This window comes from Homalodisca vitripennis, chromosome 1 (assembly GCF_021130785.1).
Source record: "Homalodisca vitripennis isolate AUS2020 chromosome 1, UT_GWSS_2.1, whole genome shotgun sequence".
Lineage (NCBI taxonomy): Eukaryota > Metazoa > Arthropoda > Insecta > Hemiptera > Cicadellidae > Homalodisca > Homalodisca vitripennis.
In genome coordinates, this window is record NC_060207.1 from 237,669,529 (window position 1) to 237,690,806 (window position 21,278).

At 35.0% G+C, this 21,278-nt stretch overlaps 1 protein-coding gene across 4 annotated transcripts in view; it reads right to left on the reverse strand.

The window, feature by feature from the left end:
• Positions 1-21,278, reverse strand: part of LOC124353192 (mothers against decapentaplegic homolog 4) — a 41,493-nt gene that overhangs the window by 10,810 nt on the left and 9,405 nt on the right. Inside the window, exons 4-10 of one of the 4 annotated variants that reach the window (XM_046803068.1) lie at positions 18,274-18,448; positions 17,377-17,589; positions 16,249-16,338; positions 10,701-10,856; positions 5,985-6,134; positions 1,534-1,774; positions 47-215 (exon numbers count right to left, since the gene is read on the reverse strand). In XM_046803068.1, coding sequence (XP_046659024.1) covers positions 47-215; positions 1,534-1,774; positions 5,985-6,134; positions 10,701-10,856; positions 16,249-16,338; positions 17,377-17,589; positions 18,274-18,448 — 1,194 coding nt within the window. Of the gene's footprint in view, positions 1-46; positions 216-1,533; positions 1,775-5,957; positions 6,135-10,700; positions 10,857-16,248; positions 16,339-17,376; positions 17,590-18,273; positions 18,449-21,278 lie in introns of all 4 variants that reach the window. The other 3 variants (XM_046803067.1, XM_046803066.1, XM_046803069.1) reach the window with 3 other exon arrangements.

A 21,278-nucleotide genomic window follows, 5' to 3' on the forward strand; every position in this document is an offset into this window, starting at 1 on the left:
ATGGTTTACTTTGTAACATAATATTTCTCATGGATTCCGTACTAACCTTGATGTAAGCACTAGGGTATATCTTATGTACTGCATCACCAGGGGCACGCCCAGCTTCACGGTCCAAGTAGAACGACTGAACAAAAACCGAGTGGTCACTAAGACACTTGAGCCAGACATCCCCCTCACCCCTCAGGTCCATCTGCACTCCCTTCCCTATGTGTAACCTGGAAAGAGTGCCATAACAGGGTTAACAGGAGCAGTAATTATTGCGGGGAGGTTCACTACGTATCTTAGAAAAACTTTCAAAACAAATGCTGCTCAAAATTGAAGAATTGAATCTCATTACAATCAACAATTTTACTAACCCAACAAAGTAGAGAGTGGAAAGGAACGAAATGTAATCCAAAATCTGCATTTTAATGTTCAAGTAGAAGTACGAATCTAATGACATTGATTACAAACCTAAGAATATTTTTGAGCCGTGTTTGCATAAATTTATCAAGCAATTTCCAGAATAAAAAAACATGGAACTGAGATAGCATGCTACAAAGTCTAGCAAAAAAATTGGATTGTACTAAGACTTGAGTGAACAAGTTTTATTTGTAATCTGATTAATACTATAATCAAGACTAATAATTAATAATACTTAACTGCAACTTTTGTTTTCACATCAATAGTTTTAAAAATAGAAAACAAAAAACAAACATAACTTTAATGTTGACATTAAAATTACATTAAGCAGGTGATATGGTGTATTGAAAACATTAATTTGGTCCTTTTTAATAATTTTTTTATCACATGTCATTTAAAAATAATTGTAAATGTAACAACAGAATACGCATTTGAATAATTATATTAAAATCATTGTAATTTTAGTTACGGCTGTTGTAATTCATTTTAATACTCACCTTCTTCTTTAGAACTAAATTATCTATAAATAGAGAACCAATCTTTTTATACTTATACACATTTCTTGCAAACTAAAAAACGCACATATAAGTATATAAAAAAAGGTTTCTTCAAACTACTTGGTTGTAGAAACCTTGTGAAAAAAATAATTATGCAGGAATTAGGTATTTTAATTTCTTACTAAAATTATAGACGATATTTAAGAATTATACAAATAAAGTGCATTTTTTTATGAATAAACCCTTTGAATTCCGTGGGGGAGTTTTATACAGATAACAACCTACTTTTCAAATAAATATAGTAATTTGTCTACTACAAGTTTTTTTTTTAATGTAGAATTTCTTATCGAAATTTTTTTCAAGTTTTGATGCCATTTTCTACTTATGTACTTGTCTAATAAAAATCAAGTGAATGATTGAACGGTGGGAAAAAATCTATTGTGCTTCAAACAGTCTTTGTGATGATGAAGTAATATAAATTCTTACGGTTTTTCGTTTACAAGTAATATTTATCAAAGGAAGGGGAAATAATAGCGACTGATTACTAATGATTTGAACTGCTTGACTGAAGTATGTCTTGTTAATAAATGAATATTAATAATAAAATACTTATAATAATTATGAGACTCCTCACCTAGCCCGCTCGCTTTGCTCAGTTCGGTGGACATTGCTGAGGGCGCCCAGACAGAACCTGTTTCCACCCGACGGGTCCACGTAGCCGTCGATAGTGACATTGGGACACGTCGACGACACCTTGAATGTCTCGCCCACCTGCGTGTCCAGCTCAAAATACGCCACGGAACACCAGTACTCAGGCGCAGGCTGAGTGGACAATAGCCCACTTAACGTGGCCTCGGAACTAACGCCGTGACCCCCTGCAATCCAACAATAATTGTTACTGACAGTTCAAATTTCAATACAATTTTAAATGCTCTAATGAAAAATCTATACTGATTAAAGAAAATCAATTGGCACACCTGATTAAAATATTTTTAAAGGAGTTCCAAACAAATTTGTAAATGCTAGAGCTTATTAGAAACGTAACACAAATGACAAGTCATAAGTCAGACTATTGAAGTAATTTTGTATAAACATTAACTATTCACATTTGAAAACAGTAAAGTTATTAATATTTATTGAGTATTAAGAGTCATCAATCACATGATAATTAAGTAATTAAAGCACATGAGGCAGAAACATCCAAATACAAAATAACTGATTCACAAAGAGTGAGCTAGTGATTCTGTATTGTAGAGGTATCAACACAACTTATGTATTACATTTTTGTACACCTTCCAGTAGTGAATTTTCAAATCCGATTTTGAATCTTAAAAAATATATATTTCCGATTCTTGAGTTTCGAATCCTAAATGCTTATATTAGCTAAGTTTGATTTCAAAAAAATCATTACTAAACCAATTCCTACCATTCTTAATCATTTGCAGACCACCCAATAACACAAAAAGAAATCTAAGATTACTACTATTTCAAAGGGATTTGCAGCTATAATGAAATATAGATATTTTTTTTGAAATGGGTATATTTATATTAACTATGTCATATTTTATACCCTCTACTTTCATTTGAATTTTGAAAATGGACTTCAAGAAAATATGCAATTTATCTACAATAATGATGGGCATATATGACATTAAATGGATTTAAAACTGAATGTTTCAAACCATCTCATAGCGATGATTACGAATATTAAGATGCATACAAAAGATTGTTTTAAAAGATCATTGTTTGTTTAACTCCGAGCAGCATGGCAATGTACAAACATGGACATAAAGAAATACAAACTGCTAGCTAAAGATAATTTACAAAACTACAACAGTTTGTTAATTTTATTTTCTACATACGGTTTTTCTTACACAAAGTACAACAAAACTATGTTTTAGTGATTGGTAATTTGCAAACAACCATTCTATCGTCATTTGTGAATAGACACAACAGATTCCCGGCGTTGCACAGACATACATAAATATAGAAAATACCAACTGCTATCTTCATATGACCTAAAACAACTACGTAAACTGTTAATTAGGTTATTTAGCTTTACTTTTTCATGTACAAAATAAGTAAAAAATATGTTTTAGCGATCAGAAATTTACATACTGCTGTGGGGAGTAGACGTATTCCAATGCTACTTCTTCTATGGAGCGGGCCTATTGCCATGCACTGAAGCCTCAAGGGCCTTTTGCGCACCCCATGAGGCCTACCAGTCTATGATTTCAACAGTTCTACAAATCGCTGAAAACAACCGATCATTTCCTCCTGGGGAAATTCACTACCCTTGTCCAAACTACCAAAGATGGCATACCGCTCCCTTGCTATTGCAGGACAATCAAAGAGCAAGTGTTCAGCAGTTTCCTCCTGCTCATCACACATTCTACAGAGCGGATCCTTAAGTTGAGAAAGATACAGAATCTGTGACGATGCTTCCTCAAGTGACCATGTCCCGTAATCAGATCCATAACCCGAGAAGACAATGAATGATCTACTTAGTGAGAGAAGGTCAGACCCTAGGGGAAGGCAACTGTAGAACCATTCTGCTCATTCTCATACCCAGATGCAGCTTCCATCTTCTCTCATGTTCAGCACAAACCCATTTCGAGACAGCCCCAAAGGATTCACACCTAGAAATGCCACAGAACGGTTGAAGTCCCATCATATTGGACGCTGAGCCCAAGTTGGCCAGGGCTTCTTTCGTTCCCAGTGATCCCCTCATACCCAGGAACCCAAAAAAGTCACATTGTTGATTCTGGCAAGGGAAGAAACGACTTGACAGCAATCCTAGACAAGTTTGGAGTTGAACACTCAGGAGTCCAGACGCCTTCAATGTTGCCTGACTATCTATGGCAATGCTAATTGTTTCACTCCTATACTGCAGACGAAGGTTCTCACGAGTGCACTCCATAATGGCTGTGACTTCTGCCTCAAAGACTGTGGGATAAGGACTTCGATGCTTGAACATAAACATAGATATACGAGAATTTCAAGTCAAATATTGTACATCAAATAATGATATTTCATTACTTTCGTTGACCGCGACTAGCCAAACGGAAACAATGAACACTTCTATTTCTGTCACGGCCATTATCTGTCGACGTCACAACAGACATAAGACTACTTTCCAATAATTAGTGCATTAGTGACACAGTAAATCTCAGCAGATTCAAGATTTGGCTTGGCTTTGACACATCACTACTCTCCAGTGACTAAACAAAGACTTTAAAATACCTAAAATAGTGATTTGAAGGACAAAACACAACGAAAAACCAGAGTGTGCCTATGAAGTTTTCCACTTACAACGTCCATACCAACAGGAAAATGTTATAACAGGTTTCACTGTAGTTACTTTTCAGTTACAAATTGAACATTTGCATGTTAATCTTCATTGATATCTTAATTCTATCCTTATTTTAGCTGAAAGGTCACTTTAAAAGAAGAATGCATTAATGCTAATTGAATAAATTTTGTTTCCCTATTCAAGATACTTCTGATAATCATCTTGTACTTCCACCATTCTACTTTGCACGAGCACTCGAGAATTTGTATCATCATGTATGAGAAAACCCAACCAATATTATGTGTTTATACTATTCTTAGGCAAGATAAACAGGATTATCAACTGAAGGTGACCATAATTGGGATCTCAGAAAGTATTTATTTTACAACAGACTTTAAATTATGAACTTTACCTTATTTTATATTCTCATGTACTTTTTTGACAGATTTGGTTTCAACCAGCAATTCTAAGACTGTTTCACCAGTTACCCGTTAGAGGCACTCTTTAACAGTTATTAAAGAGGTATTACCATTTGCAATGACAAAAATTAACTTAGACTCCACCCTTTTTTATTTTTTACAAGTGGAATTTATAATTTTGACTTATAAAAATTTTAATATTTATTTTATGATTCGTATTATATATCACATTGTTCTCTAGTTCATTGTGGACAAAATGATACCAAATTAATACTTTCTGAGATCATAATGTGACAACCTCAAGTTGATTTGCCTGTGTAGACTATATATTGAAAATATACTACCAAATTTTGTAATAAAGAATACAAAAGAATGGATAAAAGTATTGCATGCACGAAATGCTTTGATTATTACTTCATACAATTCTAGTTTTTACCCAAAAATGTCAAATACTTTACTAGACCTAGAACTTAAAACAGCAAATATAGACTGTTAATAGAAATAGAAAGTTTGAGTTAGACGAGGACCAGATTTTATGCCATTAGGCTGATATATCCGTTAGCTCAAGAGAGAACAGATTTCATGCCGAAGAGGCTAGGATGAAATCTGCCATCTGAAGAGAGAACAGATTTCATGCCAAAGAGGCTAGGATGAAATCTGCCATCTCAAGAGAGAACAGGTTTCATGCCAAAGAGGCTAGGATGATATCTGCCATCTCAAGAGAAAACAGATTTCATGCCAAAGAGGCTAGGATGATATCAGCCATCTCAAGAGAAAACAAATTTCATGCCAAATAGGCTAGGATGATATCAGCCATCTCAAGAGAAAACAGATTTCATGCCAAACGAGGCTAGGATGAAATCTGCCATCTCAAGAGAGAACAGATTTCATGCCAAAGAAACTGGTATGAAATCTGCTATCAAGAGAGAACAGATTTCATGCCAAAGAGGCTAGGATGATATCAGCCATCTCAAGAGAAAACAGATTTCATGCCAAAGAGGCTAGGATGAAATCTGCCATCTCAAGAGAGAACAGATTTCATGCCAAAGAAACTGGTATGAAATCTGCTATCAAGAGAGAACAGATTTCATGCCAAATAGGCTAGGATGATATCTGCCATCTCAAGAGAAAACAGATTTCATGCCAAAGAGGCTGGTATGAAATCTGCTATCAAGAGAGAACAGATTTCATGCCAAAGAGGCTAGGATGATATCAGCCATCTCAAGAGAAAACAGATTTCATGCCAAAGATGCTGGTATGAAATCTGCTATCAAGAGAGAACAGATTTCATGCCGTGAGACTGGAGAGAGAAGAGAGAAAGAGAAAGTGAGCGGTGGAGATGCTCACAGTAGGTGTTGTGTGGGGGCTGCATACTCTGAGTGTAGGTGAGGGTGTTGGAGCCTGTCCATGTAGCTTGAGCAGTGAACTGCGTGGGCTGGCCGCTGCTGCTCGGCTGTGTCACTGCCACCGCTGCACTGAACCCGTTCTGGCTGTGGCTGTGTAGACTGGACTCAGTGGAGTTCACTAGACAGTAGACACATCAACTCATAACTAACAGCCTACGATATTTAGATTTTAAACAGTGTTAGTATTAAGGATTGGTTCTAGATTCTACTAAAACGATTCTATAAAAATTACACTAGCTACCTGCGGGTTTTCGTACACATAGTGCAATAAAAACACGTTTTAGTGATCGGTAATTTTTGCCGATAAATTGTCTTCTATGAATAAATACAGTATACTCGCATTGATATAGGAATGTAAGTATAAAAAAAACTAATTGAAGAATTATTCACAAAAATCACAAGATCACGACTGGTAATTTGTATAATGCCAATAAAGTGTCATCCACGAATAAACAAAACCTTGCGGTGATGCAGGAACGTAAATACAGAAAATACTAACGGCAAGCAAAATATTATTTACAAAAGTTTGATAATTTGTCAATTAGGCTATCTATTTGTGGTTTTTTTAAACACAAAGTACAACAAAATGATGTTTTGGAGATCAGTAATTTGTTTACTGCTGATCAGCTCATGATTAATTACATGACAGATATCCACAGATTCAACTGTTGAGTCATGTCAATACATCTCAATCTGAGTTCTGGTTTAAGATTTGGTTTTAAACAATTATCTGGTGTTTCATAGTCTAATAATTTCTTTCATAAGGAAATGTGAAATTATTGTATAATTAATTTTGGTGTTACAATCAGCTGTTTGTGCAAAGGACTGTCAAAACAAAATAAAGGAATCCCACTGGAATTTCAATCGTTTATACAGGGAAAGAATTGTTTACGTACGGAAAAGTAATGTTTGTGACAAGTAAAATCAGCTGACGGCTACCAGACAGACAATGAGTTTCACAGATCTCAGCTGTATTAGATAGTAGCTCATTTACCAAACTTGATTTATTCTGACAATGTCCTGAATTATATCTGCATATTACCAAGAAACTTTGTACAATGATCTCAAATGGTTACAAATGAAGGAAAATCATTGATTCCGATAAGCCATAATAAGATTTTGTTTAAGTACGTACCCTTTACTTTTTTAACCCAATGCGGATCAACGACATGAGAGTGACGCGGAGCGAGGCGTGGACCGAAAGCAACAATGACGTGACCCTCACGCGGATGACGTGGTACGGATGACTCATTTGTTTTGAAACGCTTATCGCTGTTATAAGCCTCGGAGATATTTATAGTCTGTTTTCCTGGACTGGCTTCCTATCTTATCTCTGGTACTCGTCCACAAATACTCCCCTCGTTATCGGTCAATAACGTTATTATTTGCGACAAATTGTTTGTCTGAGACGTACAGTCGTGGCTTTCGATTTTCCTTTGCCTCGTGTGCGTGTACATAAATAAAATGGGTGACAATTTACGATCATCTGAATTAGATAGACTATTATTAGAAAGTGGAAGTGATGAAAGTGATATCGATAGTGTTATTGAGGATGGAGACGGGTTCTATCACGCGTATTAAGTTTTCATAATTATGCAGATACTAATGTTGACAGTGACGAGCGGGCTAGCTTATTGTGTAAAACATTTGATCCGTCCTATACATCAGCAGCTAAAACACGCAAAAAAACGTAAGTAAAAATGTTATTGTACAGTAGAACCTCGATAGTTAGTTTGTGGACTAACGGGGTGTCGAACTATCAAGATGTTCGAACTATAGGGAGTATATAGATTTTAACACAAGGAATATTAAAAAAGGCGAGTTTATGTTAAGATGGACTGTAATTTAATTAACAATGTACAACTAAACAAATATTAAACTGATGAAACAAAATGTATCAACTTACATTGTTTTTACAGTGCTGTACTTCTTCCTCTTAAAATAGTTAATGATTAAATGAATAAATGTAAAAATAAACAAACTCAATTCATAATATAGGCTAGATAAAAAACAAAATGTATATACAAAAATAAATTAATATGGGACAACTATAACTTGTTAACATGGTTACATCATGTTTTACTTTTTACAACGCAAAATAGTTGTGATTTTTAATTTGTTTTTTCACTTTGGTTTCTTCGCCGAGCCGCCTCGTCACGTAATCGTCGAAGAAACAAAATGTCCATTCCAGTCGTCCCTTGTTCCTGTAAATACTGGATCGCTCCCTCGAAGAATTTTAACACCTTCGCTGTGTGTCAGTTTTGATTTTTGAGTGGTATCTTCGTCGTCTTCTGACTCTTCTTTCACTATCCTCTCTTGATTTTAAAGCATCAACTATTTCTTCCTCTGAAGTTGGTCCGCTTTCTTCATCTTGTTCCATCCACTCGAAAACATCTGTAGGTGAAGCTTCTTCACAACCTGGGATTTTTTCCATTAAAGTGGCTAGCTCGTCATCTTTAATTTCTTCGTTGAACTCATTTCCCTGGTGGTCCAAGAGCTTCCTCCAAGAACGCACGAGCGTTAGGGGATTGAGTTCATCCCATGCCTGGGAAATCCAGCCAACAACATCCAGCATATCAATTTTTTTTAACTTATCCACTAATTCGACTCCTTCATCTAGGGCTTGAAATGAGACATGAAAGGAGTTTCTTCCTATACAACTTCTTAAAGCGTTACCAAAAAACTCCTTGGTCCCATAGGCTGGCAAAAGGGAGGTTACGTTAGGGGGCAAGAACATAGCTTTAATTTCTCCGTCTTGAATGACATCTACAGCCGGGTGCGTTGTTGCGTTGTCGAGGATCAAGAGTGCTTTCATTGGAAGGTTTCTGGGACTTTAGATGCTTCTTAATTTCGGGCACAAACTGTTTGTGAAACCATTCGTTAAAAATGCTCTCTGACATCCAAGCATTTGATTGGTGTCTGTAAAAAACGGGGAGGTCAAAATGGTCACCATTCATTTAATATTTTTGAAGGCTCTAGGTTTTCCTGGCCTTTCCTATCAGAGCCAATTTTAATTTATGAGTTCCTGTTGCGTTACTGCAAGCCAACACAGTAACTCTGTCCTTACTTTTTTTATATCCTGCTGCAGCTTTCTCTTGTTTGAGAGCCAAACTTTTTGTTGGGAGCATTCTAAAATTCAGACCAGTTTCATCACAGTTATAGATTTGCTCTCCACTAAGGCCTAATTCTTCAATCAAAGCTTGAAATTTCATTTTAAAATCATGTGAACTATCGAGATTTGCTGACAGTTTTTTCTCCACAAATGCTCAATTGTTTAATACCATACCTCTCTTTCCATCTGTCCAGCCATCCAGAGCTTGCTGTGAATTCAGGCTCTCCCTCTTCTTTAAAGTTTTGATAAAATTTCAAGGCCTTTTCCTGTAAAATCGGTCCTGAGATCGGTGTCCCTTTCTCCCTCTGAATCCTAAACCACTGGAAAAGAGCTTCACTTACTTGTTCATACTCAGACCTCTTCATACTCCTCCTCTTGTCTAACGATTCTGAACACACTCTTTTCACACACCAAGACTCAATTTCATTTCTAGACTTCCTCCATCCAATCACTGTTGACCGACCAACGTTCAAATCACTCGCCACTTTCTGTACACTTTCACCTTTGTCAATCCTTTTTTAGAGCATCTAATTTCATTTCCATCGTAACAAAGCACCTTTTACGTTTTTTATCTGACATTTTAAAAAACAAACAAATTACAAAGCAGTTCAGTAACACCAACTACGTATGTCTAACGATCGTAAAACAGTAACGTATCACGAAAGGAACAAACTCCCGCAGCGTCACGAGCGAACTGAGGTTGACGACTAAGAATAGCGGGTGAGTGAGTCAGAGGGGGAGGGGAGGAGGATGCGCTATACAAAGGGCAGTGGCGCGCGTTCACGGCAACAATGGCGGGCCCGTCAAGGACACCACTTGTCCCTGCTGTCACGTTATGTTGGTCACGGGCTGGTGTCGAATGATACGGACTGTCGAACTATCGAGTGTCGAATTAACGAGGTTCTACTGTACCTGTATTTTTACATTTTTTTTTTTGTATAATATACTTGTCTAATAGATCTGTATAATGTTTTATATAACATAAATAACAACATAAAGAAACAAAACATGTATAATTAGCAAGCGCGCTAAGTAGGCAGGTAGGGCGTGCAAACATTGCGGGTGCTGCGTTGTAATACGGATTAATTCGTACTCTAAGGCCCGTGCGCGCCCCGTTTTCACGATCCGTAATGGGTTAAACTTATGAATGACTAGAACTTTATTTCCAATGAAACTACATCAGAAAATAAACCATAAGGTTTAAAATATAATAAGAGAAACATATACAATGCAATGTTTACATATTAAAAGAACTAGAAACAGAACAATCTTTTAAAAAAAAAATCAATTCCTGATCTATAGATATTGTTACATTTAAGCCGAGAGATTTTATCGGGTTCCTAGATGCGTGAGAAGGGAACCACTGCTGGCAAGGAGGGGGAGCAGCGGCGGAGGGGAAACCGGCTCACAGACTGAGCTCGCGATTTCCCCCTCCACTCCACATGACCAGTAGGCTACTGTGCATCGTTGCCGAGGACCACATAGTGTCTCTCGGCCTCTAACACAAGGTACATTCCTTCCATCGTTAAAAACAAACTTTCAACAAAACAACAGCCGATAGGTAATACTTACACAAAGTGGTCTCCGGCTGTGACAGTGAGTCCTGAGGGGGGCTGAAGAACGGGGCGGAGGAAGAAGCGGTTGACGACTGGGTGGGTGAGACCAGGGGAGTGGCAGGGTTGGTCTGTGATGAGCTCACACTCCCGGGCGAACCCAGCGTGGATAACCCTGCAACATCGCAGAACACGTTAATCTGAGTTTTACACGAGAATATTGTTTAAACGTATTAAACACGTTCAGAGAATTGTCAAATGATGAGAATTGATCTATTGAGTGCCTAACAGTGTGTAAACTGTGGAGTATTTGTGTTTTTTATCTTCTGAAATAAAATGCAAACTTCGTGGTTAGAATAACATTCAGTCAACAGACAGTTTAACAAAATTAAGTTTCTTAAAATTGTGAAATGATGAAAAAATATTTCTTGTTATTAAAATATTTACGTTGTACACTAGCGCTGTTTGAATCGTGCCTGTCCTCTCAAATAATTTTTATTTTGGTAAGTTTTTAACTAAAAAGTTTTGTATTTCAAAATTATATGGTAGAAGAACCACAGTTTGTGATTGGGTCATATAAATTTAATATATGATAAATTCTCTAATGATGCTAACTTCACTATTACTTTGTATACTTTTCCCATTACTAAATTCATCATTATTTAAATTGTCCTGTAAATGCGACTATAATTCTGGAACTGAAGGAAAAAAGTAACCAGTACAGATATACTCTGTCATTAAGAAAACATAAATATGAGAAAAAAATCAAACAACAGTTGAAGTACAGCTATCAACTACCAAGTTCTAAGATTGCATTATGATCACAACACATACCGGAACATTGGAATATGTATAGAAATAAGTTATAACTTACTTCATTACCATAACTGATGTTGTCGAACATACAAATACAATTTGAATGGAAGTTGATTAATAAATCCATATTTTTTTAAAGCGTACATTTTTGTTTAACTGTTTTATAATATTCCATAGAGAAAATTCACTCCCTTTTGATTTCTTTCTTTTAAACAATTAACAAGAAAGGAGATACACATTACCCGAAATACTTGTATGTACTACACTGACAATATTTTTGTATCTAAGAAAACCAAAATATTATTCATACATTTATTATTCAGTTTTAAGATGATCAGATAATTTAAAGAAATTTATACGAACCCCTTCTTTTTAAAGATGGAAACGGGGATTTTTACAATGATGGCTGCAAGTGTAAAATACTAAGTAATTCCGATTTCTAGAATTAAATAAGTTTAGTTAAAAATTATAAAACATGTTATAAATAAGTAGTAAGTGTTTGCTCAAACAAGCATTCATTAAAAAACGTATAATCAGTAAATTATTACTACTTACTTAATTAATCATCAGAAGTACATGATTGGTCAAGTACATAAAGAGAAATTTGAAATTGTAAAATTCACTAAAAGGGACATTTTAGTAAGAATGTAACATTTCCACCACATACAAATAACATGTAATAAATATAAGGCAAATATTTAAAATATAAATACTTTAACAGTTGATATAACTAAACTATTTCTTAACTAAAATTTAAACGAGTGACTAACTGCAGGAACAACCTGGCATGTTTCTCCAGCTTGCACGTTCCTGCACATTCACATCCACAATTAATTGTCCAGTGGATCAGCTGTTATCTTATCAATCCCAGTACAGACACTGCTTTTGTATCCTGATATAATATGATCACTCTGATAGGCAAAAACCAGTGCCACTGACTGGCTAGGTCAGGTTTAAATTTATAATGTTAATAACCATTCAGGGAACATATGTATTGTGAAGATAAATCTAATGGACTTTGCATCAAAGCAGAAAAGACTTTTATGGATTTATATAATATTTCACTTTAGCATCTGTTTGCCTATTTGTGTTTTTTATAAATTATATTTTTATTTTGTTAAAAATTCATAAATCATAAAGTTACAGTAAATTTATTTTTAATTGCCTAAATGAACATAAGACAAATGTTTTCCAAAATGGGGATAACAAAAGATGTTTTATAAATAAATTTAACCAAAACTGTATAAAATAAAAATGTCTCTAGTACAACATTTTTGGGATCTTATTTTTAAATAACAAGTAATAATACGCTTAAGCATGTGTTTTTACTGTTCTTATACAAGTCATTTTAAAGGAATTTACAGAGGTTCTGTGTTTATTCCTGCATTATAGGTAAAATTTGGTTTTTTGGGAGGAAACTTTTACCTTATGAAATTTTATGTGTACCATTGAATTTGGTATTTTTTGGAGATGGTCGAATAGATTTAAATTCCTATATTGTTTGTAACTACAAATATAACATGCTAGATGGTTTTGTTTTGTTTCATTAAAGCAAATCTGGCAAATAGAAGTGACCAGCAAAAAATTTCAAACCACTCTTAACCATGATAAAACATGTCTTACCCCAGATATGAGTATACACATATTCTTATTCGTGAACACATTTATACAACAACTACACATATATAAACAGAAATTATCGAACACCTGTTTGTTTAAAGCCGAGCAGCCCACATCCACACATAGACTCAACAGATGAACGAATAGATAGATATAGAAAATTGTAACTGAAAGCTAAATATTGTTTACAAGACTATGATAACTTTGTTGTTTGTATCCATCTACATGTTTCGATACACAAAGTAAAAGAAAATTAAAGCCTCTAAATGAACATTACATTTAGAAAGGAATTTTATACCTTTATTCTGTAACAAATAAAGTACTTAGTACAACACACGGAATACCCTGACAATGAAGAACAATTGTTAAATGAATCCATTTTCCAACCAAGTACTATATTATATTACCAATCGTATGACATAGTTGTTTTTACACTCAGTTCCATTCAGGTCTCCAACACAACCAAAAAGAATGACCAATGATGGTGTGAGGTGACCGTGCCAATAACTATCCACAAGCTATCTGAGTTTGATGGAAAAATGTTCCGAGTTTTAATATCGTCATTGGGCTGACCTTGAAATTGCAACTCTTCATGATGCTCGCATTCCCTCCTTGATGGATTGGTAGAGGTAATCCTGTTGCATGGCTACCACAGAACTCTGACTTAACTCCTTTTCAGGTTATATAAAAAACATGGTCTATGCTACAAAGACCATGGACCTGCGACACTTGAGGGAACGAACCACAACACTGCGATTGCAACTGTGATCCTGACGTGATTGTGCAGACCTGGACGGAGGTCAATTATCACTTAGATGTCTGTCATGGTCACATAGGCGGATCTCACATAGAAACCTCTTGAAGTATGTAAAACACTTTAAGATTCCTATATCTTTTGGTAAAAAATATAAATATTTTTATTACAGCCTTATTTATTGGTGTTTTAAAATTGGGTCCACCTTTTTTGATGACCCTGTATATTACAATGCTACAGTATGAAATGAATGCAAACTCTAAATCAAACACATTTGCCAATGTCAAGGATATTGCTACTAATGTAACCAAATAGGATACAATTTTTCATACCTGGGATTGAGCTACACATAACAAAAATTGAAAAAGTAGAGTGCTTTCTGGTCATAAATACCAGTTAATTTCAGTTTCAACTGGTGATATATGACCTTTACAATGATTGGACTGATCACAAAAATAATTTTAAGGTTTCGAATGAAGGGTTTATCCTGACAATTCAAATAAGGGCAATGTACTCAAATGGTACTTCCTACATATTAAAAACTGTAGCAATATTAAGTACTATAGCAGTATTACTATCTTTATAAAAATGTTGTATACCATCAGCGATCACAAATTTGTCTGTAGGCTCAAAGAAAATCTGTACGTCATAAGCTCTGAAGGCGGAGACTATTGACGAAACTTTAATTGCCATGACAATAAACATCGAGTAAACTAAAATAATTATGAACCCTTCGCATGTCACTAATAAATCAATTAACTTTCATATAACGTGAAGACAAGTAAAAAATGTTTGTTTCTTTCAGTTCATATACATCTTTGTTATGGTACCCGTCTATGGGGCAACTCTGGTGCCTCCAAAAAGTTTTCTTATGGTAAAAAAAGGCAATCAGGTTAATGGCGGATCTTTTTAATCAAGAGTCCTGCAGACAGTCTTTTTGTACTTTTAAAATAATCACTCTTGCTTGTATTTATATATATCAGAATTTAGTGTTTGTTAGAGAAAATATCAACACCTTTATCTCTCATGAGTTAGTACATGATTACAACACTAGGTTTCGATATAATCTTGTAGTTCCTCAAGTAAGACTAACTCGGACTTATAATAGTTACAATTCCCAACAAACTAGATTATTCAATAAACTACCATTAGCTATAAGAGAACTACCGATTAATAAGTTTAAATTAAGGATTTCAACTTGGCTTAAGACAAAAGCTTTTTATTCTGTTGACGAGTACATGAACTGCAACATGTTTGATCTGTTACAAAATACATCTGGTTAATGTAACTAAATTAGTAGTAAGTAAATTAGTTTTTATGTGAAATATTTTTTCATGACGAAGCCTATTGTAACTGAAAATGTTATTTAATGGCCAATAAAGATTTTGAATCTTGAATTCAAAGCTAATTTTTGTTACAGCCAAATTATAAAAGGTAAAAGCAAAAATGTATAAAACATTTTATTTAAAATTATTGATAAAAATAAAAAAAGAACTATTTACAAAACTGTTTATTTAAAATAAATTTGAATTTCATTGTAAAATGTAATTGAACTGAAAAGTGTGATTACATTTTACTATAAATCAAGATAAATATTTCAAAGTAATCACAACACTAACTACCACACGAAGAATAATAACAAGATACACAGTAGAAGAGCACTCGTGACAACCGAGAAAGCAGTAATACACACCACGGATATGTTTCGTTATGGCTCTGTAGTAGACACAGAACTGACGAGCAGGTGATCGGAGTTAGAAAAAGGGCGCTTCCCTCCCCCTGCCTCAGAGTGAAGGTCATTTATAAACACTTCCTTGGCAACCGCGATAAGCACGGAGTGTGCACCAGGCATTTCGAAGGCTTTTTGTGAACTAAAAAAATTCTCCATGAAATTTTTGTTCTTAATTTTTTTAGGAGAGGCTGATCTCATTCTAAGCCTTATTTGGTCCGTCCTAATGGGCCACTGGCCTGTGCGAGGATCTTATCAAACAGAATAAGGGGTAGAGTCGATACAGTACAAGGTCGATGGTACTGATAAAAAGTACTTCGGTCACAGACAGGATTCGAACCTGTGCTATCTCTAACTCAGACTCAAAGTCCAGCGACTTAGACCGCTCGGCCATCGGCACTCCCATGGCCGATCCAATTTATAATATTGGATATAACTCTATTTGGCATTTTGGTCAAAGTGTGACATTCTAATATATCCGTCCACGGCGCGGGAAGGATTAATAATGATTAGTATTCACACAAAATAACTGTATTCATCTCACTGACAAAATAAATAAATCGTATTAGAGTGTTTAAAAAATATGTTCTTAAGTTGAAATTCATTTAAGTCAATCTTTAAAGACTGAAACCCTTGCGCTGTACTTACTGTGATGTGGAGGTACATGAGAGGACATCCAGAGGGGGAGGTGCCTCTCGCTGGGGGTTGGGGGTGTAGGTTGTGGGTGACTCTCTCCAGCTGTAAGCCATGCCACATCAACACAACATCCACACAGAGTAAACGTGCAAAATAATAACCATAACCAAATAAATATAACTAACATACAGAAATTAAAATCTGCCATGTTTATTTTTTAAAGAAAATTAAAAATAAATTATAAGAAGCCAATAAAATAAATGTCATGCAATCAAATAAAAAGAATTAAATTCTCCATGGCAGCAAACGAAACAAACAGAGACAGTTTTGTTGCGTCAAAAATCCGAAAGTAATAAATATTTGTAAGCAAATATTGTTTCAGACTGAAAGTACCAGAAAGTTTACAACAAAAATGTATGGTTTACATTAATACTCTGACTAATAATTATTATTAAGCACAAGGAAATATTTATGCAAGAATTTTAATATTTAGGTAAACAAATTATGATTTGTTTGACAAACAAAACAATATAAACATTATTATAGTTATTGCCAAAGACTTACGTTTTAGGTGAACAAACAGGACAAATCGTGAAAAAATAAACTAAATATTTTTTATTAGATACCAAAAATGTAGGCCTACTGAAGAAAAATTGAGTTATCAATAAGTATCACTGTACATAGTAAGTTTTGTAATACTGTCCTGTACCAATTACTCCAAAGAGAACATTAATACTATTTAACTTTTATGTATACTTTCCGACTATTCTCGAAACATGGGACGAGTCGGATTAAAAAATTTAGTTTACTTTTTTATTTTTTAAAATTTTCCTGTACAATATTTTCTGGCAAACCTAGCATTGATAAGGGTGCTTTGTTATACAAGGTAATAATGCCATTGCAAAGTTCGTGTGAGAGTAGTTTCAATCTATGGTGGTATTTGCACAACCAGAAAACATATTTATACCGCTATCTATAAGCAACCGTGAATCTGTATTACCCAGGTGCACTGGCAGCATGTGGTAGCCAATGATGGGAATATAGCATTTACTCTAAATACAATTAAATGATAACCCTTTTCACAAATGAAGTGACAACAAAAATGTTGTGTACACATATTGTCATAAACACAGTGCATACCTGGTTGTGGGGAGAACACATATTGATGTGTAGAAGGGGGTGGGGGTGGTGGGTGATGTTGCACTGTGCCCGCCTCAGTGTCCACGTCCATGTCGGCAGCAGGAGGGGGAGGCGGAGGTACGACCCCGGCACTGTACTCATCCTTGATCAGCCGACTGGGCTGCAGGCTGAGGCCCGACAGATCAGCACAGGGCAGGGCTTCAACACACATCCCTAATCAACTGTATTGTCTCTTCTGCTCAAATGTGATCGCAGTATACAAGCCTACTGGCATTAGTTTATATACCGGATATTCATGTACCTACTAGTTTAAAAAGTTAATTTTTTCATACAAATTTTAAAAACTGATTTAGGTTAGAAATATGTTAAATGATAACTCTGTTAGCCGTGGACAACTAGTAGTAAAACCTATTGTACCATCTGTTAACAGTGGTTTTGCACACTGGGACTATTAGCCGTGGAAGATCGGTTGCTGAACTAAAAATAATTGTACAACTAGTAGACAACGGTGTGTCCGGACCCTGCAAAAGCTCCATCACTTTTTTGTCTCAGCTGGGTCGGGGAGCATCGCTGTATATGCAGCCTATTAACCAAACACGCACCACTAGTGGTGGAACTGCTGTACAACAATGTTGGTACGCACATGTGCTGTAGTGTAGGCTAGAGCACTCAAATTAAACATTTTTCAGCTCAGCTATTTTTGTTCTAACTGAGATGATTTCAAGCTATGCTGTTATATAACTGGCTGACTGGGCTAAAGTTTGCAGGTTAACTAGTTTCAACACTGGTGCAACAAGTTGTCCAAGGGTAACAGCAGCCTAAGTCAAACCATTCAGTTTTAAACCTAATTTACAATCTGGACTATTCCAAATGTACGTAATACCTAATAGTACTCACCTATCCCAGGAGAGACAACCCTTTCGTAATGATAAGGGTTGACACACACAGAGTCGCACTTGAGATCAAAGGCAAACTGACAGTATTTAACATGTTTCAGCTCATTCTTATGCAGATCTGGCCAACGCCAGATGCGAGCGTAGATCACATGAGGGAAACCTTTCCGGCCAGCCACCTACACAAGCCAATTCTTTATGAAAAGTTGAACAATACTATCACATCTATATATATATATATATATATATATATATATATATATATATATATATATATATATATATATATATATATATATATATATATATATATATATATATATATATATATATATATATATCTATATTCTTATATCTATATATATAAAAATGAATGTTTGTATGTTTGTCCTTTATGGAATCGTGAACTATTGGACCGATCATGATGAAAAATTGTACGTATATGTATTTTTCCACGGAGAAGGTTTATAAGCTATGCCCATCCCTTTCCCGATTCAGGATTCCGCCCCACTGGTTACAGAAATACCCATAAGAAATGCATTGCAGCAAACATATGTTAACGTCTTTTCAAATTTTTAATCAGCTGTTCTTTGTAAACATATATTACACTTATAGTTTTAAAGCATAGAGTAAGCTTAAGAGAAACGACAAATTTTGTTTAAACTGTTTTTGCAATCACTGTTAAACATAGACTTTACTATCCAGATAATACAATTCAAATTTGACGTAAAAATTCACCTTTAACTGCAATATTTATTTAATATAAACCATGCTCATGCTTGATCAGAAGAGTAATGCAGATATCATAATTACTATCTTACGTTGGCTACAAATATAAAGAATGTTATAAAATCAACCTTAGTTGTTTTTTTTGACAGAAGTATGGTTCTCAAAACTCCGTGTGTACATATTCTCTCGATCGAGACAACAAAGCAAGCTCAATCGTGGCATCGGAGATATAACTAATTTAATCTAAAATTTATTATAGTAAAAAAAAAAAATTTACTAAGTAATATAAGGACTTCGGTTCTTAAGATTTGTGTGCGAAGCCGTGGGTAACAGCTAGATAGAGGCAGGAATATGGTACATACCTTCATAATACGCCCAAGAGGCTCACGATGGAACGACTATCAATTATCTCAGCAATGTTTAGAATGTGATAGAAAAAGAATAAGTGAATATAGTGTACTGTTTTTCAACGGGAAATTGCGTGCGAAGCCGCGGGCAACTTTTGCAAAAAAATTATTGAAATGCGCAGCATAGCGCGCCGGGCCCGCTAGTATATATATATAAATGAATGTTTGTGTTTTTGTCCTTTATGGAATCGTGAACTATGTGGCCGATCATTATGAAAATTTGTATGTATATGTATTTTTCCGCTGAGAAGGTTTATATGCTACGCCCATTGATGTAACTCGCCACCAGACGGCGCTGCAAAAGATAAAAGTTTTCAAATCGCCTGCACATTATTAACTGCAATTGCAAGGCAGTTACGTATATTTAACTGCCAAATACTATTTGAAGGCGCTAAGATATGATGTATATTTGTCTTTAAAATAAGTTTCTAGTTGAACTTAAAGGTTGAGTGTTAGACCACTTTATAATAAAGGACATGAACGTGTACAATTCACTTTTGATAGATTTTCATGATCGTGACATCAAGGCAAACTCTACATTGGCGATGGAAATATAATTTACTTGAACCAGAAGTGCTCTTACACGGGTAAAGATTACGAAAAGCATGCGAAGCCCGCGGGAAACAGCTGGTATTCTATAATTGTTATCTATACATTTTTACACTTTTTATATTAAGAAAACCTAATAAATATAAAAAGTGCTTATTATCATTTGAGTACAAAAATAAAACATTAAGTTCATACTATACTTAAATTCATATTTTATGGTTTACAAATGTGGAGAGAAAATCGTTATCATTGGAGCTATGGTCTCAGAGTATCCGTAATACTCCTACCAATCAAAGTGTATATTATCTTTTTTCAAAACTTACCAGTATGATTCTAGGATTCAGCTTAGTTGAGCGAGCTCTAATTACTTAAATGTGAACTAGGTATGATATGTATATGTTTTCTAAATGTAGTGTGTTCAAAAATCAGTACCGGTATTTTAGAAGTAATATCTGCTTGTGTTAGTTATAATTCACTGGAATGAATATTCTAACACATTCATGATGACGTGTACCCCATCGGTACACACGATCATTCACAACTGTCGTCATCTATCCGATCGGGTACACACCGGGCTTTTGTAAAGTGCGTTGTGCGCCCCAATGGCATACACATTGATATTAATTTCATTATTGCATTTTTATTGTTTGCATAACTTGGTGGTTTGTTAAATTTGTTTCCACACTTAAATAAATGTCTCAGGCTATCGTGTACCCTGTCAGGTGCACGATTACTTAATTTTTTTATGTACCCCTTTGGGTACATGGAGAAAAATTTAAAAAATATAATGAAATAATTTTTTTGTGCAAAATTGCAAAGCCTACATACATTTTTCATTATACTTAGTTTGGCATAAAAAACCGATTGCTGTTTTTTGAATTATCATTTAAAAATTCAACAAGAAATAAAAAATTCCGGAAAAATGCTTACATTGTGGACGTGTTAAAAGAATGAGACTTCCAGAACCCAAAATACCAAACATTTTAATTGATGGTTGAGATACATAATGTATGCTCTAGAAGAATAAACATGATTGTTCAATGACCCATAACTTATATTGAAGGAGGGGCTTGCTGAAGGTAAAACTCTCCCTTCAATTGGCAGCACTGCTAGAGAAAGTACTGACTGAGTTGTCCTCTTTACTATTGTCTCAAAGCTACAAGTGGTGTCTGACTGAGGTCTACTAGGATTACCACTCTAAAAAAATATCTCAGATGAAAATATCTCAACCGGATCCCCAAGTCTATTTTAAACCATACATAAGCAACTGGAATCCTACAGAGAGGAAATTCTGTCACCAGCTATATATGCAGGGAATGGCACT